The following is a 24704-nucleotide window of genomic DNA, read 5'->3' as shown; positions in this document are numbered from 1 at the left end:
CTACCAGGTTTACCCAAAGGTAAATCCCTGCATTTTTTTTTAATTTGTAGTTTTTCATCACTGGGAGGTTTATAAAAGTAGAAGAAGAATAACGACATGCCGCAGGTGGGATACGAACATAGACCTCCGAATTTTGCGTCCGGTTCTCTACCATCCGAGCTGCGGCGTCGCGCGAGCGCACTACGCCGGAACCTAAATTTTAAGGCGTTTCAAAAATGCCGCCTTTCGGGAAAAATGCCAACTACTACTTGTATTGACGTCATGCTCGCGACACTCGTACGCTGTGGACCTTCTATGCCAGCGTGCACATTGTGGCTGTTGAGTTATGTTTCGGGAGTTTCAATTAGAGCTCAGAAGTATCCTTTCTTCGGTAAAATGGCCCTGCGTTTTTTGTTATTATTTGTGGTGTTGTGTTGTGTTGGGTTTTATGTGTTGGCGCATGATGGCAGCTAAGGCCATCATGCGCCAAGCACAAGGTATGGAAAATGTTTTCTGCGGGATTTAATAAAAATGTGGAACGTGACCAGTGGTGTAAAGGGCCTAAAAAATGTAACTACCTAGTAATAACGGAGAAGACGAGATCTAGCAATGGCTAATGGTAAAAGCTTTAAAAAGGTCAGGTTGCCTCGGCGGCCATCCTTGGCTTGCCAAGGATGTCGAGGATCCCAACCAATAAAATAAAAACCTCAGCCTTCTCCACATGAATGAGAAAGTGGCTGAGGTGTATCATGTAATAGAGTGAACCAGTGGTTCATTAATTATAGTTTTTCCAGTACGCCTGCTTCTTTTAAAAACCTAAATATAGAAGGAATGTTAACAATGGCATTATCGTCTAAGAGCAGTGCTGGATGAAAAGGAATGAATTCTCTATAAAATTGACTAAAGTACTTTTTTCTCAGTTTTTCAAGTTTAGCACAAGATATTAAAATATGGTTAACCGTAAGTTCGTCTCCGCATTCTTCGCAAACAGGTTTGTCTTTTTTTGTAAGGAGAAAGTTGTGTGTAAGGTGTGTATGGCCTATTCGGAGACGGCACAAGATGACTTCTTTAAAACGTTCCTGGTGGACACACGACTTAAATTCACCTAAAACTGGTTTTACCAAGTGCAGTTTATTTTTTACTTCACTGTACCAAGCCGACTGCCACTTTTTTCTTAGTTTCCTTTCTATTGATTTCATGCAGTCATTACAGGGTATACTTACTTTTTTAATTTCCTTTCCACGAGCCTTAGCAGCACATAAATCTGCTCTCTCGTTGCCTGTTATTCCAACATGACTAGGTACCCAGCAGAGTTTTATGTTTTGTCCTCGAGATGTGGCTGTTACTATGTCGTGCATGATGTCACCAAGCATAGGACTGATAGCGTTTCCAGAGTGGAGAGCTGTAATTACACTTAAGGAGTCTGTATAAATAATACTGTTTGGGAGGTTCTCGTTAACTATTTTTTCTATGGCCATACAGATTGCGTAACTTTCTGCAGTGAAGATGGATGTGCACTGGGGAAGTCTTATTGTTTTCTCCGAATTCCCTCGTACCACTGCGCTTCCTACGTAAACATCTGTTTTTGATCCATCTGTGTAGAAATCCGTAAAACTATTGTATTTTTCTTCTAGTGCAAGGAATTCTTGTATTATATGTTGTTGTGGAGTTTGTTTTTTATGGAAGTGTGTAAGAGTGAGGTCACAGATTGCAGGAAAATTGTACCATGGAGGCAGTGGATTTCGTCTTGGTGCAATTACAGGTAATGTGTGTAGAACGCCGAGGTTTTGGCACATCTCTTCAAAACGCAGGAGGAGTGGCCTTATAGCTAGTGGCTTGTTGTTATGCAGTGTTCTTGATGGGCATTTTGTGACTATGGGGTAACATAGGTTTTTGCTGAAGTGCTTGTGAATAAAGTGAAAGGGAAGAAACCCAACTGCTTTTTGATTTATATGCTTGCTTTTTTTCTTTGTGATTGTTAGGGATTTTCCTTACGTACCACTTGCCCATAGTTACAAGACCCGGGCACACAAGACCAGATCCGCAGTCTCTTCGAAGTTACAGCGAGTGCTTCTCGTCGTCGTCATGGTGCCATCAAACGCAGAGTGCCAAACATCGCATTGTAACCGAGGAACACACCCAACCTCTCCGCCAAAGTGACTACCATGTGTCACCTCGACAACGCCAAGCTATTCGGAACAAGGTGGAGTAAGTGCTTCGCGACAACGTCATCCAGCCATTTAAGAGCCCCTGGGGTCGTCAGTTGTTCTGGTTAGGAATAAAGGTGTCACTCTTGCGTTGAGCGGTGATTGCCGTCCTTCGAACAACGTAATGAAGAAGGATGTCTACCCCATTGCCCGCATCAACGACGCACTAAAACCGACTTGCAATGCCCCCTACTTCTCTTCAATGGAACTCAACAGCGGCTACTGAGAAATCTTGAGTTTATGGAGCAGGCCGAGAGAAGACCGCATTCGTCACACCAGATAGCCTTTTCGAGTTCAAGGTGTTTTCATTTCGGCTCTGTTCAGCGCCAACGACATTCCTACGGGTAATGATGATAGTACCGGCAGGTCTGCGGTGGCATATTTATCTAGTATACACAGATTACGTCGTAGCCTCCGCCTCAAACTTTTATGACGACCTGAAAAGGCTTAGAACAGTGCTGGGAGCAATCAAGTGCAGGCTCACCTTGAAAGCAAGGAAATGCCACATCGCCTATGAAGGCCGACTGTTTCTAGGCCACATCGTAACCAAGGATGGGTACACCCAGGCTTGCAGAAAACAGCTGCTGAGTGTCGTGCCGTGGGGGTCAATGATGAAAGGCGCCATGTATCGGTCCAGTTAGACTATTAAAGCCCATACCACCTCGGGGCAGGCACTTTTGACAGATTTGAGTGAATCTCCTCAGCCCCTTCCTAGAGTCAACAATACGCACCAAGTGGGTCATAGTGGCGACCGACTACTTGACCCGCTATGCCGAAGCAAAAGCCTTGCGAGTAGCACTGCGGCGAGAGCCGCAAAATTTTTCGCTGAGCAGATTGTTTTGTGCCACAGCACCACAGAGGTTCTCATCACGGATACGGAAACAGCATTTAAAGCCGAGCTTTCCCAAGCCATTCTGAACAACAGCCACACAATTCACCGGCGAGCTACTGCATACCATACATAGACTAATGGACTTACGGAGCGTCTGAACTAAGCGATTGCTGACATGCTTGCCTTGTATATGGCCGGCGAACACAAGACACGGTAAGCAATATTCCCTGACATCGTGTTCGTGCACGACACTGCCGTGCAGGAGATCACCCAGGTGACACCTTTCAGTCTCGTCCACGGTAGAGGGGCAAACACCACGCTCGACGTCATGCTCCCAAACATCACTGATGACGACAACTTCGACGTCGCCGCCTACGTTAAGAGCGGTGTCTTGCAGGAATAAGAATGAAGGCCACCAGCGGACCGACGCCAGACGCTACAACCTACGAAGACGCAACGCGGAATACAAGCCAAGAGACCGAGTTTTGGTTTGAGCGGTCATTTGCCGCCGCGGGCGGAGTGAAAAACTTTTGCGCAACTATTCCAACCCGTAAAAGGTTCTTCGTCGACTAGGTGAGTTGGACAACGAAGTCGTACCTGAGGAGATGACAGCATCCCAGCGACGCCACGCTCGACCAGACGGTGTCCATGTCTTACGTCTAAAGCACTATTATGCGCACGAAAGGACTTTACAATTTCAGTGTCCATTTTGTACAGTTCGTTTAATTTTTTCTGCTCCCGTTACTTGTTTTAAACTACTAGGTCGATGCTTTCATGAGGGGGGGGGGGGAGGGGAATAGTGCAGCGAATTTTTGTTTTGTTTTTCTGTTCACGCTCAAAGGCGCCGGAACGCTCCATTATTATTTCGACTTTGGCGCGAGATGCGACAAGGCTTATCTCGAAGGATCATAGCCATACGCAACTGCTTCTACATTTTCCCAGGTTGCTGTATTTGCTTTTGGTTCCTTATGTCGAAGGCTCCTTGTCAGCTTTAAATTGAGCGCGGCCAAGAACTGCAGGGACCCCGTTCGACGACCCGTCGCTGGTTGCTATACCGACGCTGAGTCATTTACTTTTTGTTTGCGCAGCTCTGCTCAATAAACAGCTGCTTTTATAAGCCCGTTTCACTATCTTTCTGACTGCTGTCACCCCTACTTGACTATATGCTTTTCTGAGCTGGCTGAGATGTCTTTCCTTACAAAAAGGCGCTGCTTGTCTTACTAACGCAGCAAATGCACAAGCAGTCTGCGCATTTTATGATGAAGTAAACTTGGTGCCGGCGACAATGCTACGCGCAGCGACGCTATTTTGTTGATGGTAGATGTACAAAGCGGGAAAGAACTCATCGACCTCACATAAGCCTGTTCTTAACCGTGGGCATTTCGCACCGCAATGCCAGTTCAGAAAATCTAAAAAACTTGGCTTTCCATCAGTGTTGATGGTCTTCTATATCTCAATACATTCTTCTGTCCTAAAAACAAAAATATGAATGTTCATCACCTTCCGATACGGTTCCAACGTTGCACTCGGAGTAAGGCAGTACGTACTATGTTTGACGCTATGGACGATGATGGCGCTAGTGAACACTCTCAAGGCTCGGTTACACTACACATAAATACCCCCAAAATCATAAGATTGATCACCCGTAGCCGTAGGTGAGCACAATAGAGAAAAAAATTGCCTTAGGTCAGTTAGTAGAGCCCGGACGCGAAATTCTAACGTTGTGGGTTGGGATCCGACTGGAAGAATGTGGTTGTTTTCTTCTGCTTTCTTATCAATTATCTTTAAACCATAAAATATTTGCATGATTATTTAGAACTGATCAACTCAAGAAATTGAAAAAAATCCCCTATGTTTCTTGGTTTTGATGACCGTTAGCTTCTGTCTTGTATGTGATAAAGGGCACCCTTTTTCCCATCCTTTGCCGGCTGAATAGTCTAACGGAGGCCTCAAATCTGGCAGTCATGATGCCAAAGGTAGCACAATAAGGTCCTCGAGCAGCTGCCGCCATGACCGTTCGATCACGTTCCTACGTGGCACTGGTGGTAATACAGAGCGTACTATGGACGAAGATGGCGCAGGTGAACACTCTCAAGGTTCGTTTATACTACAAATAATTTCCCAGGAAGGCAGAAGATTGCACAGCCATCGCCGTAGTTCAATTGGTAGAGCACCGAATGCGAAATCTGGAGGTCATGCGTCTGGATCCCATGGGCGGCGTGTGGTCGTTTTTTACTTCTGCTTTCTTATCAGTTATTTTTGAACCATAAAATAATTACACCTTTAATTTCCTAATAAATTAACACCCCAAATTAAAAAAAATGCTGTATGCTCCTTGGTTTCGGATTCTGCTGGCGTCCGTCATGTATTCTATATAGAGGACCCATATACCTTTGCTTAAGTCTGATCCGTTATGAGACTACAAAAATAGATCATTTCCTATAGCTTTATCTACGCATAGAAGCGAAGCTGCTGAGTCAGAGAGAGACATACGTGGTATTTTTCGAGAAGTTTTTATTAAGGAAAGCTACAAAAGAACGATTTATGTGTAAAGAAACGAAAATTCAAAGAAGTGTAAATTTGATGCAAATTCTTATTTTCATTTGAGTTAAAGGTCACACGAAAACAGCGCAAACTCCACAAAGGACGCAGAAAGGGGAGACGAGACACAGGCGCTGACTAACAACTGAAATTTTATTGCTCTGACACATCGGTAAATATACACAAAACATCAAAAACAACAACAAGGATAAGACATGAAACAGACAATCGCAGCAGGAAACGAGCAGGGAATCATGAATGCCGAGCTGTCGCAAGGAAACGAAATTCCTTATCCAGAAGGGCTATGCTCGGCATTCATGATTCCCTGCTCGTTTCCTGCTGCGATTGTCTGTTTCATGTCTTATCCTTGTGGTTGTTTTTGATGCTTTGTGTATATTTGCCGATGTGTCAGAGCAATAAAATTTCTGTTGTTAGTCAGCGCCTGTGTCTCTCTCCCCTTTCTGCGTCCTTTGTGAAGTTTGCACTGTTTTCGTGTGATGGAAAACCAACTAGCTCGTGATGTGTTCTTCACTTAAAGGAACACTTGATAGGGAATGATATACAACAAACGTTTTTGATCTACATTTTGCTCTTGCTGAAAAATCATCTCTTAAATGCGCCTTTAAGTGCACTGCAGCTAAGGGCTTCCCTCCTGCTCTCAATAGGAGGCTGCCGTACGCGTATGCAGGAACAGTGTAGGTAGTGCAGAGTTAGTCATCCTTTACTGTCACACTTCAGCCTGAGATCTGTTCCTTCAGTAACGAAGACGCCCTTGGATATAACTTCTTTATTTTCCCCAAAGCCCGCGTTACGCCACAACAGTTCACAGCATCTTATGGCGACTTGATCGGAACACAACGCTGTGCTCCCTGCCCGAGCAGAAAGTATTCCAGGGATGTCCTCATCGTAGTCACTTCGAAGATGCCGCCGCCAAGCTAGAAGAGCAAATTAAACAAAAGGTCAGGTTAGGTATTAAAGGGCAACTGCACCACTTTTTAAGGATTTATCGATATTGAAAAATTCGAATGCCTCTGGGCTGCAGATAAAGCATTCACAAAGTTTTTTGCGGCAGAATTTGAAATCTTGACGTAATAAAAGATTAAATTATAGTCTTCTTCTCACAGTAACGAATAATCCCGGTGTGACGCCACGGATGGTAAGGTTTCGAATTTCCGCCGCTCACAAACACTCTGGCGTGTAGTTTGGATGCTGCCTAACAACGCTCGGCAAGCTTTGCCTCCGGTGGCGTCGGTTCTATGTCCTCAAAGCAAAGCGTTTATGTGCTAAAATTATAGCGCTACCGCAGATATATTCATGCGCCCGCCATTTGGCGCTGTGCGCTGTGAAGATGTTCATTGTCGTCGCGTTTACATATGGTGATTACGTCACTATTTAAATAGGTAGCCCAAAAGGATACAGCATGCTTTACCTGCATGTTCAACACTCTTGATCCTTTTACGCTCGTCGATTTCTAAAACCTCAGCGTTGCTCTTTAAAAACCACTCCACGTTGTCGAGTTTCCCCTTTCGTTTCCTTATAGACAAGCTCACTCACAGTATGCATGACTTGAAGATATAAGTAACATAAACGCCGGAGAAAATAAGTTACGAAGTCAGATCAGGTAACAGCACTCGGACTCTGAGAGACTAAGTAGCAATTAGCAGCCCAGGTAGACTTAGCCATTGGCGAATATATAAGGAATATATCAGAACACGCTGAGAGAACTATTATGATTCCCGTGACATGCAGTGTGTGCAAACGAAAGAGGCAGATATACATAGAGCGTGCATCGATCATGTGCAACGTCCCACTCTCGACTAGTCTGGGCGTGCTGTATCAGTAATGGATCTTTTTTTTGTCATTCAGTGCTTCCCCGCAAAACAGCATGCAGGCGGCGGATGAGCATGTGGACTAGGTATTTGCTCTCTGGCCCACGTTAGCTCATCTGAAAGCAGCTTCACTGAGATTACCGCATATTCTGAGTTGATCAAGCCGAGTAATCAACGGTAAAAACGAATGATAAAGGACAGCATACGTGGTGTATGTCTTAATAGTGTATAAGTTGGAAGTAATTTTACGGCATCAGTGAATGTCATGCAACTTGGGAAATAACTTCTTTACTGAGGTAATAAACTGATATGTACTAATTAACTTATTATTTATCGCACTTACGAGCTTGGCTGCAATTAGATTAATGTAGCGAACGGTTGGGGTATTTAATAATCGATGCAGGTTGCCCTGATAGCCCGCAACGAACCTATAATTGGAACTAAGTACCTAGCTGCAAATTTTTCACTGTTAATAAACTGATTTATATTATTTGCCCTGGAAAGGAACTTCTCTCAGAAGTTTTTGACGTCCGCAAATACTGGTGCTATGATCCAAAAGAAATCATCACTTTGTTTTTAAAACCATATTCGTGAAAATTACTGAAATACTTCCTGCGAACACTCTGTATAGAGGACGAATGGAAGGACGAACAGACTGCAGTTTGCCCATCTGGGCTAGCACTAAGCGTCAGATTAATGGTACTCATTCGTGGGACCGTAATCATGCAGTTCTTTGTTCTTAGGGTCAGTGTTTATCGCGTCGTAATTGGACAAGGCCTTCCAAATTTCGAAGATTCATGCTGGTCGCCTCGGACGTGCTGTTCGCGTATGACTGGCGCTAGCCGCGAGGGTCACCTTGCATGTGCGTCTGAGCCGTCTTTCGCATCCGAGTCGCCGGTGTGACCTCCGCATTCGGTGATCTCTCGCAGTCGGGAAATAGTCAGCTCTCGGACCTCTTGCATGGACACAGTGAAGTCGTAGTCTCGTTCTAAGGCCTGCTTCACTTCGACGCTCATAATAGAGTCGATACCCAGCTCGCCGAGGCTTGTTTTTGGGTCGAGGCTTGAGGGATCTTTGATACCTGCGGAATATTAATAACAATAAGAGTCTAAACCTAGTGCACTTTTTAAAGTTAATGCAAAAACGAACGAGCAATATTCTTGTGCATTATTCTGCAAGAGTTGAAGAAAGAGTACGGACGGACGGAGGGATGGATGGACGGATGGATAGGAGCGCCCCCTTTGAAACGGGGTGGTGGCAATTGCCACTATGCTCAGTTTTTGTTTCTTTATTTTTGTTCAAATGTGTTGTCAATTCTCATTAAGATTCGCCATCTTATTTACCTACGGTTTCCTACACTTCTAACCTTATGTCACATCTCTGCTTTTCAGCCACCAATCCTCCAATCGCTTTTTGCTAACTTCCACTGCAGTAGTACGTGGTGCTACGTTGCGGCACCTGTTGTGAAATCATTGGCCGTCATTTGGATCTTATGTCGACCAGTACCCTAAACAGATCGGCCGTCTCTGATGACTGATCCCCTAATATCCGCCATCACAGACAGGCCGGAGTCAGAAGAGGAGAGATGAGTTTTTAACATGTTTTTACGCATACCTAAGCTAATTCTTATCCATGGCCGCCTGGTACAGCGGCAACAAAAGGCAAAAATTGTAGACGATCAATGCGATGACTGCTACAGAGTATGCGTTCGCATTGGTGTTCGCCCATTACGGATCAGCCCCTGCCACTAACAGGTTCAGACCGTGCGAACGGGTGGTGTGATCCAGTACACCAATCACTGTGTGACACGCCCTACCATCTCGCCCTAATTCCCCTTTCGTCACCTCTCAACTTTCTTCGCAAATAAATAAAATTACCAACCCTCTGTTGTTGTACTACATTTTTTATTCGTGCTTCGTTCTCTTTGTTAACAAATTCGCGCAACTTAAATATATGCACAAGTGAAGAAAGTTGCCGGTGCCGACAGATTATATTATTACAAGCAATAAAGGTAGCACGAAAGTGCAAAATCGCATCTGCTATACTCTGTACTTATTACGCAAGCGAAGATGGCGCAATGAGCTTCTAAGGTTAGGAGACGTGATAAAAACGACAAAGTGGGTTGGGTTTGGTTTAGTGGGGTTTAACGTCCCAAAGCGACTCAAGCTATGAGGGACGCCGTAGTGAAGGGCTTCGGAAATTTCGACCACCCGGGGTTTTTTAACGTGCACTGACATCGCACAGCACACGGGCCTCCAGAATTTCGCCTTCATCGAACTTCAGCCGCCGCGGCCGGGATCGAACCCGCTTCTTTCGGGGCAGCAGCCGAGCACCACAATCACTGAGCCACCGCGGCGGGGGCGACAAAGTGGGGCTGGAACAATTTCCGCTGCACGTTACAGCCCAGACGTGCGTTTTTAAACCTTTGTTCTGCCAGGATATTTAAGAAATCTTATCCGGTGGGAGGGCTAGCACCACAAGAGGTGATCCACGCCTCTGGATGTGACTGTGTTCGCAAGATTTGAGTAGAGTTTTAAAGGACTCGTTTCTACAGAGTTGCGGAAAGTTTCAAAGCAAGTGTGAAGCAATAATAACCGTGTTACAAACGAATCAATTGCCTGCACTGCGAATTGACAGTCTCTTATCAATATTAAAGCTAAATGTTCTGCTGCCGCAAAACTTTTCTTTAAACTAATCATGCGGCTGCTAAACAATAGCAAAATATAACGCAAATGAAAATGGCGTAAAAATAACAGCCGTATGCCGATGACTTACAGCATACTTCAATAGATAAGGCATCAGAATCATAAAACAAATATCCAATATTTCATAACAAATTATGGCAGACAAGGCGTAGTCTATCTGGCAACTAAACTACTTCAACTGCGAGAATAAAATGTTGATTTCAGCTAACTGTTTGAAGCTTTCTGTCCCAAAGAAGAGCCATTCTATATCTCCTCAAACATACTTCTAGAGCAGGAGAGAAACTACCACTCATAATAAGCAAACCAACATAGGATTATCAAACATTTCCTGAATGTGCTCCCAATTTTGTTAAACTTTGTTAGTTTTATTCCTTCCTGCACTAATCTTGCTAACTATGGGACAAGACAAAAGGCTTTTAAGGCTTTGTCAGAAACTTATTCAGTGTGTGTGTAACGTCGGGCAAGTTTTTGCTTACATTTTGTTAAGTGTATATTGTTTCGTAGTACTAGACCCACGTTGCAGTATGAAATCTAAACATGTACACTTTGTTCCTTTAGGTTGGCAGCTGTCCAGCCGGATAAGTGGTTTTATAAAGGGGTGAACGAATATTCAATATCCGGCTGCATCCACGTTCATATTTGAAGCCGCCATGGTAGCTCAGTAATTATGGTGGTCAGCTGCTGATCCGAAATACGCGGATTAGATCCCGGCCGCAGTGCTCTCATTTCGCCGGAGCTGGAATACCACAGGCGGCTTAAGGTGCGATGTCAGTGCACCTTAAAGAGCCCTGGGTGGTCAAAATTATTCCGAGCCCCCACTACGGCGTCACTCATAGCCTTAGTCGCTTTCGGACGTTAAACCCCATGAATGAAACGAAACGAAACAAAACGCGTTTATGTTTTGTACATGTGTTGCTGGATGCTGTAGCTAGTGGGTAGTGGTTCCAAGCCTAGTGCTTTAAGCAACTTGTAGCGATACATCTACATTTCTTCGTGCAAATAATCGCTATTTGAATTTATATTTGAAATTTGGTTGAAAGAGTATTTCTTATCGATTGGAATGTCATCCTCGTATTTCATTGTCGCGTTTTCACCTTCTCAGTCAATAAGAATATCTTTGAAATATGATGCACTGTGTCCCTGTATCAATGACAAGAAATAAAAAATTCAAACTTACCTCTTTGAGGCGTTCACATTTGTGGTCTTATCTTAACAAGCCATGACTAATGACATTTTTGGTAAAAATAAACATGAATCCCCATTACTCACCAAGGATGTGAGTGACAGATTGGATGAGGTCTCCCTTTCCCCCAGCGTCGGGCTTTGTGGAGTCACCAAGCTTGACGCAACTTGCCACCACTGGATGGCGCTGGCTGAGGAACGAGTCCATCAACGCCAGGCATGAGGAGATTCTCTGCGGAACCGCTCCAAGAGTCGCCACTTTGCCGCCCATGGTCTCGTGGGTCACGCCGACATCACCAATGATTCCCCACTGTATGGCCAGCCCTGCAGTCAGATGAAATATTCTAATTAGATGTGAGCACTCTACCGCGTACGGACGGGTGTCGATGTGTCTTACAGAAGCAGCTATGCCAAATGGACGACGCGTTGGTGGCGTTCTGCGAAGGATATAGAATTGTTGACTGCAAGAGTGAAAACGTCTCTAAACTCCTCTTCCGTATCACGACCGAGCCTTGAGATAGCTTTGGGAGGCTATTTCGGTCACCAAAATTAAACAAAGTAGGTACTCCCCAGTTCTTAAGTGCGAAGTTCCAAGGAATGTTCGAAATAATATAGTGTAGTTCAGCTTCTACGGCACCTTAGCTGGCCTGCCACAAGCTTGTGCAAGCTGTAGGACCTGGGCAGCTAGAGGCGAGTCTGAGAGCAGAACTACATAACCTGCCCCAGAGTGTTGCGAAGACCAGGACACAAGAGGAGGGCACAGACCATGCTGGCTTTTGAATGCTCTCGGCGATGTTGACATCTTCATAAACTGAAATTACTGCGATATTCATGGAAACCAAAATTAGAGAACAAAGTTTTGAGCTTTTCTAACGTATTAGTTCAGTCTTAGATTTAAGCTTTCGTGCCGTAAGTCATCCTCACAAAAGAGGCCACCGCGGTGGCTTAGTTGTTATGGCGCTGGGCTGTCGCTCCGAAAGACGCGGATTCAATCCCGGCCATGGCAGCCGAATTTCTATGGAGGCGAAATTCTAGAGGCCCGTGTACTGTGCGATGTGAGTAATCGCGAGAGAACCTGAGGTGGTCGAAATTTCCAATTTCCGCAGCCCCTCACTCACAGCCTGAGTCGGTTTGGCACAGTAAGCCCCTGTGGACCATAAACAAAACGGTCATCCTCATAACAGAATAAAAGAACGAGCTCTTTTCAAAGAAAACTTTCAAAAATAAATCAGTGTTCCAGCGTAGAAATCGAAGAACTCAACCTGACTTTACGGTTATCTTAGAGATGTACACGATCGTACACTTCTAATTTCAGCGTAGCTCCGCGCAGTGCCTTTCGCGGGCGCCTGCCTGGATAACTAGCGCGCAGGCGCGGCGAAAGCTATAGGCACGGCCTCACCACGTCGCCTGCTACAGCGTGCCAGCATCAGTGGATTGAGCTCAGGTTACGGAGAAATTCACTTTCGCACTGAGTGTGCACAGCACCCGGGGGCTAACCGTTTACGACGCAGCAGCTTAGACGCCGAGCATCTGCCCGAGGCAGAAAGCTGTACCCACGGTGGCAACGACATTCCCTGCACCTACATTTACTTGCTGTAGCGAAGCGACAGAACAGGAGAGTAACTTCGTTTGGTTGATGAAACCGTATTTAGATGATGGCGCTGATGATGCAGCGTTTGCAGCCCGCTTCAAATCACCGAATGGCTGGCCAAGAGAGTTGGAATAGGCTGGAGAAAAAAGAACGACATAAAAGCATTGGTGTCAAGGGCAAATTTACAACGAGTACCTGACGGCTTGCAGCGCAACAGTGAAGACTCATCACTAGAGCGGCAAACAAAGCTCACCAAGCCGATTTTTCAATCGACTGACGGCATCGCGCGGCTTCGACTGACAAGTTATTGCATAAACTTGTGAAGCCGTTTGCATGAACAATGCCAGAGACGGCATAAAAGCAGCAACCAATCCTGGCTTGAAGGCCACTCAGAGTCATTTCCACACGACTGCTGCAGTGCTTGAAAGCCTATGGCGTTAGTTTTAAAAATTCGCGAAACTCCCTAGCAGCTTAGCCCTCGCTGTGGTCAGCTAAAGTACCACAGTAAAAAGATTTCGCCTAGCCTACATCTGCACTCACAGTCCATATAAAATATTTAGCACTGACTTTGCAGCGCTGCGCTTGGAGGGTGTCAAAGAACTTGTGCGTGGCTGGTTTACTCTGGCTGCTGGCCAGAGAATGCTAAAATCTGTAAAATATTGCAAGGGCCCTCAGAGTAAACTTCTTTGAGTCACACTTGGACGAATTTTTTTTTCCGTAGTAGCCTTTAATTATGTTTCGATTCAACTGGAAACAACAAGGCAAAGGAGTTGCCACAGTGGGTATGGCCCACAGCCACGCGCAGACGCTGTTCTTCTAAGCTGCTTTCGGAAACGATAAACGGCTGGAAGCTAAAGGGAACTTCACCGCAAAGAGAGCTCAGCCAGGCGGGGCTTGGCAGTGTAGCAGACGAGGCTGCGAAGGCCACGCCTATGGCTTCCACTGCAAATGCGCGCTAGTTACCCAAGCGCTGGCGAGGGGCGCTGTGCGGAGCGCAGGCTGCAAGGAGCCCTATTTGCCAAATGCAGCCGGTACAGCAAGCGATGACGGCGCCACCCATGGACAGGTAGCAGCGACATCAAGGCCGGCTATAATGAATCATTCAAAACGGTGGCTTTGTAAAAGCGCTGTGGTGCAGTGACTTTTCGCCATCTGTCTTCTAGAGAAAGTGTATAATTCTTCTAAGGAAAACCGTACAGCGAGGAAATGGAATGTGTCGGCGACAAAGCCCCTCATACTATTGCTAGTGGGCGCAAACAGAATAGGCAAATGGGTAATTATTTGCCCGTTAAGCACACCTGAAAGTAAGGAATTGTTTGCTGTTTTAAAAAGGAAAAACCTTGGAACAAGGTCATGAGCAAACAAGTACTGAAGACCAGCTGCACCAGCCCCTAGAGGGAGAAACATTGTCTCGACGCCTAGTCTCCCACTGAAAGCGCCACACAAAAGTCGCTAAAATTCTCTGCATTCTCTGTCCTTTCTTCCTTGCACAGTGCAACCCATGCATGACATAGATAAGCTTCAAAACCAAGAAGATATTGCGAACTTGCTCGTGGAAACAGAGACAGCTCCCTACCCATCCAAGCCAGGGTTTGTCGCCTAACTGAGATGTGAGAATTCCAGTGAGACCCGCTATCACGGTACTGATGTAAGGGAACCCCCAAATACTAATTCTGCTAAGTTCCAGCTCATGCCGCCAAAAAAAACAGGGTTTGGTACCTCAGTGACCTATCCAGAACCCCCTTGATTTATCAAAGTGAAGAGACGCACCCGAACTATCCCAAAGCCGCACAATAGCAAGCAAAACCTCGAGCGCACTGTTTTATCAGAACACAAAAGGGCAACGTCATCGGAATAAGCCAAAACTTTTAATTTTGCACTGCGATAGTGCGAAGCCACGAATTGCTGTGTTCTTGATGATACTGAGACACAGGTGCTCATGGTATGATATAAAGCAAATAACAAAGGCGATAGCGGGCAGTCCTGTCGAAGAGATGATTTAAGAGGAATAGGTTCGGTACACTTCTCATTAGTAATCAGTCTTGATGTGGCCGCTTTCTAACTGGGACCGCTTTCTAGCTTAGGAAAACTCACGTTGAATACATAATAAATAACGCTGATCGCATGCTTAGGTACCTTCGCAAAAATTTCTGACGTTCATCTAGTTCAATAAAATTATTACTTTATAAAAAATTGCTACGGTCCAAGTTAGAATAAGCTGCATCTGTCTGGAGCCCTGGCATATATTCGCTCGTTTAAGTTTGGAAGCTGTGCAGAACCGCGCATGCCGTTTTATTCTTTCTAATTATCACCGAAAAAGCAGTGTAACTGCCATGAAATCATGTTTGTCCCTACCACGTCTTTCCCACCGCAGATCAATAGCTTCATTGTGTCTTTTTCATAAAATTTACCACAACAGCTTTCTCAAACATCAGTTACTGTCAAGACAATGTTAAATATCAGCACGCGTTGATCACCGTCATAAAGTTGGAATCCCATCTAGTCACGCCAAATATTTTCATGACTCATTCATACCCGAACTTGTGTCAGCTGGAATCACCTTGCCCACGATACCGCAGGTATTTCTGATAATATTGCATTTCGTAAAGTCCTTAATGTTTCTTTCTGAGTATGTGTTTGTTTATTACTGTATAAAAATTGTCTTTCACTGTCTACACACTGTTTTAATGTATCCCCACTGCATTTATAATCTCATTGCCTTCCTGCATTTTCACTTTGTTATGTATTCCTGGTTTATTTTTGTTTTCTCTCCTTCTAGTTGTTACTGTTTAGACTGAATTTTTTTATGTATACCAACTCCCCTCTGTAACGCCTTCGGGCCCTGAACGTACAATAAATAAATAACATTGTTCAATGCCTTTAAGCAAGACATCATCAATGTTTGCACTCTCCAGTACAGCAAGCCAAGATCGGGACGCACCTTATCAAAAGCTATTGACTGTTATTTACCGCCATAATTTATACCACCACAATAGCGTCAAAGTATTCTGAAAACGGTATTGGTTTTCTGAAAACGGTAACGGTATATGACTACTCACCGGGTAGCCCATCAGCGACGCGGCGCTCGCAAATGCGCTCCATGGCAGAGTTAGCGAAGCCGTAGTTTGCCTGACCAATGTTGCCGCGACCGCTGACCATGGACGAGAAAGCGACGAAGTGGTCCAGCTCAGGACAGAGTTCCCGCGACAGTTCGTCGAGGAATCGGGTGCCTCCAATCTTCGGCTTACAAGTGGTCTCGAACGTCTCAACTGTCTGATTCTCGATCAGTGCATCCCGAAGTACCTGCAAAGTACCTGTAATCGTCTCTGAGTTCTTTCTGAAGCGGCAGCAATACAATACATGAACCACCGTCCCTTTCATCACGGTTCAGGTCCTACCTTTGCATATTTCGCAGACTGATTTTTGAAAAGAAAAGAAAAGTACACATTAAAGTGTCTCCGAAGCACAGTAAAAGTGTTTTAGTAACTCGGAAGTGCAGCGTATTGAAGAAAATGTACGGTGCAGGACAGCATTCCCTTTCACCAGAGGTGAAAGAAGTGCTCCGATGCACTTTTGAAGGACTGTCCCCGTTGCGTATGCTGTGACCTTCAAACTTTTAGCAACGTCTGCTCCACTATGTGGCTACCTCGCCTTCACTCACCATGGCGAGGTTGAAGATTCCGCCAACGTTGCCCATGACAGCAGCTTCCTCCAAGACCTGATGAGCACCCTCCTTAGTGGAAGCGTCCGCGTGAGTAGTAACAACCGTAGCTCCTAAGCTCCGCCACCGATGTAGACACAGCCGCTGGTATCCCGTCAGCACTCCAGACCGTGAAGTGAGGAGCAGTTTGCGGCATCCGCGCGTCACCATCCACTCAGCCAGTTCCAGGCCGAAGCCACCCAGTCCTCCGACGATGACGTAGGACTTGTGCTCGTAGAAGCACGTACGCGCCAGAGCCTCTACAGTGAGCGGCGGCGCGACAGCCGTTGCCCGCTCCGTCTCTTCGGGCCGGATCTGCGTAGGTTCGACTCTGTCAACAGAAATAACCGCTCCGCGGCCGAAAATTGTTCAATCACAAAGAGGGAACGACCGGCTGTTGCCTTATGTTCACTAGTAATGGACAGGTGTCCAGCCTTTCCTAGAGTGGCAACGGAGCCAGCAGGTTTAAAGGGCCAAGAACAGCACATCTGGAGTGCATTATTGATTCAGTTCGTAAAAGACAAAAATATGCTAACGTCACCCTGACCAACGAAATCCGGCTACGTCTGTAGAATAAGAAGGTTCCCTGTTTGGTATGTCTGGGTGCTCTGGTGAGGACAGTGGACTACGGCAAAGCTATGCGGTCACTTGCAGCTGTGCTCAGCAAACAAACACTGCAGTCTTTTAGCATTATTTTTATTGCAGCAGACCTTAATGCGGCGCAAGCTTGTAAATGATGGTACAAGTTACATAGCTGCAAAGCGAAATGGCAGCGGTCACCCGCATGCTCAGGGTTGAATTCAAGCGCTAAGTTAACAAGGTAGTAACTACGATTTCTCGGAGAGAGCAGGTAGGCGTTCTTCCAACGAACGGCACTTCCTTATCTCGAGTATCCTAGAATGCGCTAGTGGGATATCCAGAAACTGGCTAAATTGTGACATCGATATTCTTAGCTGCACGAGTGGGCAGAGTAGCGCAAAGTGGTTTCTTTAGGTGGCAACGCAGAAGTCAACCCATGTTTTGCCGAATTCTGTGGAATATATTCCCCGCATTACGCGTGTTTAATAATTAGAATTTGTGCACTTTACCGACCATACGATGGTTTATTTATTTATTTATTTATTCATGTTCCGTCAAAGGCCTCGAGGATCGAAGCACTGAGCGAGTAGGGACTGCATATATCTTTACAAGATTTTTTAGGGTCGCCTCTTACACCAACCCTCCAAACGTAATTCTGGCTGTGATGATGCCATATTTTTTTTAGGAGCCATGCATTGGCTCAATTTTGAAGAACGAGAAATCTTAGAAGCCTTCAAAATCAAGCACTTAGGAACTGAATGCGTCAGCGACAGCTCTGTTAGGGTCACGGCAAAAGAGTATAGTTTCATGAATGGGACATAGGTTGCCACGCTTTCTTCGATCGCTTAATCTATTTCGTGTTTGTTGTTTTTGCTAACGTTTGTGGTTGCTCTCGCGCATGTGCGCCCTGCCCTGATGTTGGTGATTCATCAAGTAAAGAATTTTTAGTTGTGTTTCCAGCGTGGTCCTGTGTACTTGTCCTCCTTGTGAATGCGTCCTTTTTGCTGGTTTTCTACTAACCATTGGAATGACCCGGAGGGTGGCTACCGGGCAGGAAGAAGAGCCATTTTGCCAGTGATAATCAGCACTCGCTGATGAATGCTCTCAAGCGGACACCTTAGCTCTTCTAGCAAAGAAAAGACTTTATGCTAGCGCACTGTGATCACATGATGATGAACAGGCACCCCTATCATTTTTTGTACAGATAGTACCTGCGACCTATATGCCCGCTAGGGATTATTTGGCAAAAAAATTTTCAGTGAAATTTAAGATTTGCCTACTAAACATACAAAACGAGCTATATAGCTTTTAAACTACGAATTCCTGATGAAGTTTTCGAGAAAAAAACTGGATAAAAAAGCACCTATATTTCACCTTGGATGATCTTTCTTTTGCTAACGCTCACTTCTGTGTCCACTAATAGTTTTAAAGAAAAGTGCCCTCCTCGCTACAATGCTTATATGTCGCAAGGTTCCGTTGGCAGAGACACGTACGAGCTGAACCCTTCTCGCAGTGGCTGCAGGCTAAACGCTTTGCAAGTCAGCGTACTCGTAGGAAATATAGCCTCAATGTAGTTAAAAATAAGAAGAAAGTAAAAAGCATGAAAGTATCCTGCATCTCTCGGAGTATAAAATAAACGCCTCTTAGTCCGCCGCGGTGGCTCAGTGGTTATGGTGCTCGGCTGCTGACCCGAAAGACGCGGGTTCGATCCCGGCCGCGGCTGTTGAATTTCTTTGGAGGAGAAATTCTAGAGGCCCGTGTACTGTGCGATGTCAGTGCACGGTAAAGAACCCCAGGTGGTCGATATTTCCGGAGCCCTCCACTACGGCGTCTCTCATAGCCTTAGTCGCTTTGGAACGTTAAACCCCATAAACTAAACTAAACTAGCCTCTTAGTGGGAACTACGCATACTGATAATATATTGAGTAGTGCTCAGTGATGGCCGTCCAGAAGGTTTGTTTGTTTTTGTGGGGTTTAACGTCCCAAAGCGACTAAGGCTATGAGAGACGCCGTAGTGAAGGGCTCCGGAAATTTCGACCACCTGGGGTTCTTTAACGTGCACTGACATCGCACAGCACACGGGCCTCTAGAATTTCTCCTCCAAAGAAATTCTAGCCGCCGCGGCCGGGATCGAACCCGCGTCTTTTGGGCCAGCAGCCGAGCACCATAGCCACTGAGCCACCGCGGCGGCCCGTCCAGAAGGGGATTCATTATTGACGTCTCCTTAAGCACCTTGAAACTTGAGAATATGAAAAAGCACAATTCCCGTAGGCTTGCTGAATCATTTGGTACGTGACACAGAACGAGCTGTTGGAGAATGCGTCTCGTATGCCGGAGGGACGCCTTTTGGTACCCAGTGCCATCTGGTGCACACCAGTAGTACAACGAATACAAGTTTTCCATGCCGTGGTGCTCGGCTCGCAAGGGTTGAGCAGCCACGAAATTGGGTCTCGCACTTCACATGAAGCCTACCACACGCTGCTCATGGCACTTGTTAGGAAAAGCCGATCTTATTACATTAAACTGAAATAAGGATATTTATTATAATCCCTTCATAATAAGTTGGTAGGTTTTTTCCATCATTACAGTGAAAGGATTACATTACATTACAAGCCCTTCACTACGGCGTCCCTCATAGCCTGAGTCGCTTTGGGAAGTTAAACCCCAATAAACCAACAATGAAATGATTTTGTATGAACTCAACGTACGTCCAATATTTCTCGAATGTGTAACGTATGAGGACAATTTGTGGGGGAAACTTTTCATAGCAAATTGGTGGTCGATCTTATACACAGCGTGGTGTTATCCGAATGAAGGGGTTACAGCTCGATGGAAACGAAATCTTTTATGTCATAGAAATCTTTTATATTATTTTGTTACGTCGCTTAAGCGACATGCCGTGCAGCTTAAGCGGCGTAACGATATACTCGTATGTATCCACACGTTTATATATTATATTAAAAATGCATGCTGATTGTATAGTAAACGCCAGCAGTCGTAAGTCTTTGTTCATGAGAAGGCGAATTTCCTTTTATGTTACATACCTAAAAGCATAAGTTGTGCAATGAACCACAATAATTATTACACCAATAGTTGTCATTGCACCACAGTGGAATGAACAAAAGGAAAGGTTCTCATACACGCATCTTTCTAAGAAAAAATTCACCGCAAATGAAAAATTTGAATTTTGGTACGTATTGTCGCTCCTTGCACAGGTAGATATATAAAAAATAAGTGTACAAGGTTTCATTGAAACTTTTTGATGTAATCAATTTATAAATGACCGCGTAAAAAGGAATCTTCTAAAAAGTGAGTTTCAGGAAAAACGACAAAGAACACTGATGACAACTGCCAATTCTGTAAACTGATGTTCAGGATGGTTAAAATGAACCTTATGTGTAGGTCAGCTGCACTTCATTCTCGATTTTCTTTGATTTTTGCTGTTTTTTCTCGAGTGGCTGCTTGAATAGTTACCACGTGACTTTTTCGCAACCAGAAGACCGACAGGAATCTTTCCACATACGCTCTTAGTTACCTCCGAGGCAAGCGCTGAGTCCGTGTAGACATGGTGTAACCAAAATATGCTTCAAAATGTGTAGCGTCCCTCTGTTAACATTGTTGAAAGGACACACGATATCATATAAACCAAACTCCAGTGTTGGAAGGAGGGCATATCCCATCCAATGTGTTACAAATGGATTGCGTCGCTTTTGTGGGCGTTAAATTACTAAATACAAACAAAATGGAGATACATCGTGAGAAAACATTTTCAGCAGTCGAAAACTAGAAATGAAGATTAAAACGTATTTGGTGCTGCAAAGAAGTATGTAATTGTGTTCATTTAAAAATTTTGTTTTTGTTTTCGTGACATCCCTGGGAGGTGACAAAATTAGCTGTATCTCTAGCATGGTGTTAATTAGAAACAGACTTTGCGTTGCAGTTCATAGAGATATTAATGGATGCTTTTACGAAAAAAATTAAAAGTCATTTGACTCAAATATATCGAGCTTTTTACAGCAGCCTGATACCTTATTCACACTCATATAGTCGCTGAGCTGGAAGCCGCAAATGTACATAAAAGGCGACAACATGCAAAAAGCATTATAGTTACCGGTCTCCTGAAACAACTCCGTCGTCGAGGAGAAAGTTTAAATCAGGAACGAGGAATTCACGAATCTTTACATACCAAAAAGTATTGTAGTTAATCAGAGCCACCGACCTGAAGAACCACTTTACCGACGTGCTTTCCGGAAGCCATGAACCGAAAGGCCTCCTCGACCTGGTCTCGTGCGAAGACGATGCGGTCCAATGGCCGAACTGCGCCAGACGCAATGCCTTCGCGGATGAACTCAACCAGTCGACATTTCTCCGACTCCACGCACGGGTCATTGCCTATCAATTTGTCCAGCATAACGCCGTGGTAGGTGACATTCTCGAGGAAAACGGACATGCCCAATGGCGCGTTTTTGGCCAAGTCAAACTTGCCGATCTCCAGGAAGCGGCCGTGAGGTGCCAGGCATCGCACACTGGCCTGGAGCTTCTCTTCTGCCAACGAGTTGAGGACGAGGTTGACACCTGTCCAGAAATGGGTGAGAGGCGGAGTTACAATTATGCTTGAAAGCTTAAGCTCAATATCTGAATTTGGTGCAGCAACCATGCAGTGAACAGGGCTCTGCTTACCTTGACCTTGTGTCTCAGAGAGTATGTGTTCTTCGAAAGACAGGTCGCGTGAGTTTGCGAAGTGCCGGTCTTGCAGCTGAGGAAAGCGGCGCTTGAGGAAATCGCGCTTTTCCTGCGTACCTGCGTATGCAGCGAAGAAGAAATTTCTAGGATCAAATATTGAATTACTTGTCTGACAGGCGACATCACTACCGAAATGTGGGCGTTAAGTTCCCCGACTCTGCTGGAGTCAGCACCGGCCTCAAGGAAAAATGCAGGTTACTAGATCAAGAAGAATTGGCGCTTTACCCGTTGCCATAGATTGATATTAATACACGCCTTAAGCTGATTCCACGCACAAATGCTACATCTCAGATTCCTCTCTGCGTTTTCTGTTCTTGGCTCCGATGGTGCACTAACACACTGTGTCATACGTATGGAACCTATGTATGCGACTCTCTTGGGACGCACCCGAAAATTCAGCAGTCGTTCCGTTTTGAAGAAGCGTTTCCAGATCTGTTCTGAGAAATACACCTCTAGAAGTTTAGTCGTTACCACCTGTTACGTCACATGTTTAGATTGTACTGCTGTTAACTACGCAAAAATGGCTAATTTGCGGCAATTTCATGTGTGAATCCTTGTTTTTTTTTCGTTACCTTTCCGCCCTAGCTCTGTCGTCGTGGTGGCGGGTTATCACTACAAGGATGTTGTCGCCTGACTAGTTCCCGTTTATTTCGCAGTTGTAAATCAGTGCGCTGAGAGCTACCATTATGGGTTTCGCTTGGCCCCACATTCTGAGCAATTCATAATTTTGCTCACAGCGCAACAAGAACGAGACACGAAACGAAACAGTGACACTAACAAGCACTGACTATCAACTGTGAGCAAAATCATGAATACTTACCAACTGGCCCAAATTTCCACCTTTCTGAGCAATTATTGCGTAATCCTGAGCGTAACCTACTTTCACGTGTATCCTGTGCTTCAGCCGACACCCTAAAATTTTCTGACACCCCTCTAAGCGGCACGACCAAATGGCAGCACACGTCAGCCACAACCAGCACCCTCACTAACCACATACCAATTATCCACTCGGGACCTACGCGCCCACCGGGCACGGCAGCACTACAAGGGTATGGTCAAGAAATACGTTCGTGTTCGATGGATGGATGGATGGATGGATGGATGGATGGATGGATGGATGGATGGATGGATGGATGGATGGATGGATGGATGGATGGATGGATGGATGGACGGACGGACGCACGGACGGACGGACGGACGGACGGACGGACGGACGGACGGACGGACGGACGGACGGATGGAGGGATGGATGGATGGATGGATGGATGAAAACAACTTTATTACACACAACAAAAAATCTTCCAGGGTGGTTCCCTACTCGTCCAGGAGTCCACAGGCTTGTGCTTCACGTAAAGCCCGATCCACCAGCCATTTCTGGCCGGCGGGCTGAGCCGTCCGTAAAGCAGCCTCCGAGGAAGAATGAATGGCATTGGGGATGGGGGATACTGCTTTTGGGGAAGGACATTCCCAAAGGTAGTGGGAAAGTGTGGATTTTGGCACGCCACAGCTGTTACAATCAGGAGGAAAGGTGGGGTGAAAGCATGAGAAACGGTGGGGTGAAATAAAGCAGCCTGTCTGTAATTGTCGCCATGTGGCGCTCGATAAGGGCGACAAGGTACTGTGGGGTGGTGGCAGTGTCATGCGGCTGAATTTGTAAAATGTGGTGATTTGGTGATATGTAGAGAGGACCGGTGGGGCTTCTTGTGCAGGGTTGGGTGCCTGATCCTCCGGGGTCCGGGAGGAGAGTTCTTGGGCCAGCGCATAAACGCGCTCATTACCGGGGTCGAGGCATGCCCAGGGACCCACGACAGAGTAACCGTTCGGTCGAGAGAGTTGGCCGTGGTAAGAATACGGTGTGTTGACGGCGTCGCCACGCCCTTTAAGTAGTGGCGGTACGCGGCCTGGGAACCTGTGCAAATTTCGGTTATGTTTTTGTCAATGATGGAGTGGGCCAAAGCAAGTGCGATGGCGGCTCCTTCCGCCTCTGCAAGCGAATTAGTTCGGATAGAGGCGGCGGCCCCCACTGTGCCGTCTCGATAGGCTGCCACTGCCGTGAAATATCCTGCTTTAGAATTTTCTGCCGCGTCGACATAAAGGATATCGGAGCGGTTGCTGTATGTTTTGGTGTAATAGCTCGCTCGTGCCTGCCGCCTACCGTGATGGAGACTAGCACTCATATTGCGCGGTAGGGGCGTCTGATATATGTGATCCTGAGTGCGCAGAGAAATCATGTAAGGTGTAGGACTTGTTGGGGCAGGAATTGATGGATTGAGACGTAGCTGTCGCAGTAGGCATTGTCCTGTTTCAGTGCGACTCAGGCGGACTAATTGGTTGGTGCGTGGAGCCTCTATTAATTCGATCACTCTATTGTGGGTACCAGTGGCCAGGAGACATTTCGTGCTAACCGTCCGTGGAAGACGTAGGGCAGAGGTGACAGCCGTGCGTATTAGGATGTCTGCCTGTTGTCTGAGTGAGTATGTGGTATGGAAGGTGGTATGTAATGCGGCTAATGATTAGTGCATTTGTCATTTTGAGGGTCTTGCGTTTAGACAGCCCATGATTGCGTGCTGCCACCCGCCTGATAAGTGCAGCGACCTGTTTGGTCTTTCTCTGCAAGACCTGAAGGGTGACGGTTGCATCGAGTGTGTTGTTAATGAGAAGGCCGAGAATCTTCACCTGAGGCACAATGGGCACTGGATTCCCGTACATGTGCAGTTCAATCGGGGGGTCACTGGGGAGGGGTTTCAGCTGCAGGACTTCCGATTTATTTGGAGAGCAACGGAGGCCTGTGTTTGCGAAATGAGTGGTGGTGATGT

General features: G+C 45.8%; 1 protein-coding gene across 1 annotated transcript in view; it reads right to left on the bottom strand.

The window, feature by feature from the left end:
- Window positions 1-8239: 8239 nt before the first annotated feature.
- Window positions 8240-24704, bottom strand: part of LOC149347332 (fatty acid synthase-like) — an 87881-nt gene continuing 71416 nt past the window's right edge. The window contains exons 19-24 of the mRNA XM_089541554.1: window positions 21826-21945; window positions 21365-21720; window positions 16528-16881; window positions 15926-16169; window positions 11363-11599; window positions 8240-8469 (exon numbers count right to left, since the gene is read on the bottom strand). Of these exons, the coding sequence (XP_089397680.1) occupies window positions 8240-8469; window positions 11363-11599; window positions 15926-16169; window positions 16528-16881; window positions 21365-21720; window positions 21826-21945 (1541 nt within the window). The remainder of the gene's footprint in view (window positions 8470-11362; window positions 11600-15925; window positions 16170-16527; window positions 16882-21364; window positions 21721-21825; window positions 21946-24704) is intronic.

This window comes from Amblyomma mixtum, chromosome 4 (assembly GCF_055824585.1).
Source record: "Amblyomma mixtum isolate Tamu chromosome 4, ASM5582458v1, whole genome shotgun sequence".
NCBI lineage: Eukaryota > Metazoa > Arthropoda > Arachnida > Ixodida > Ixodidae > Amblyomma > Amblyomma mixtum.
This window is presented reverse-complemented; position numbering and strand designations above follow the sequence as displayed.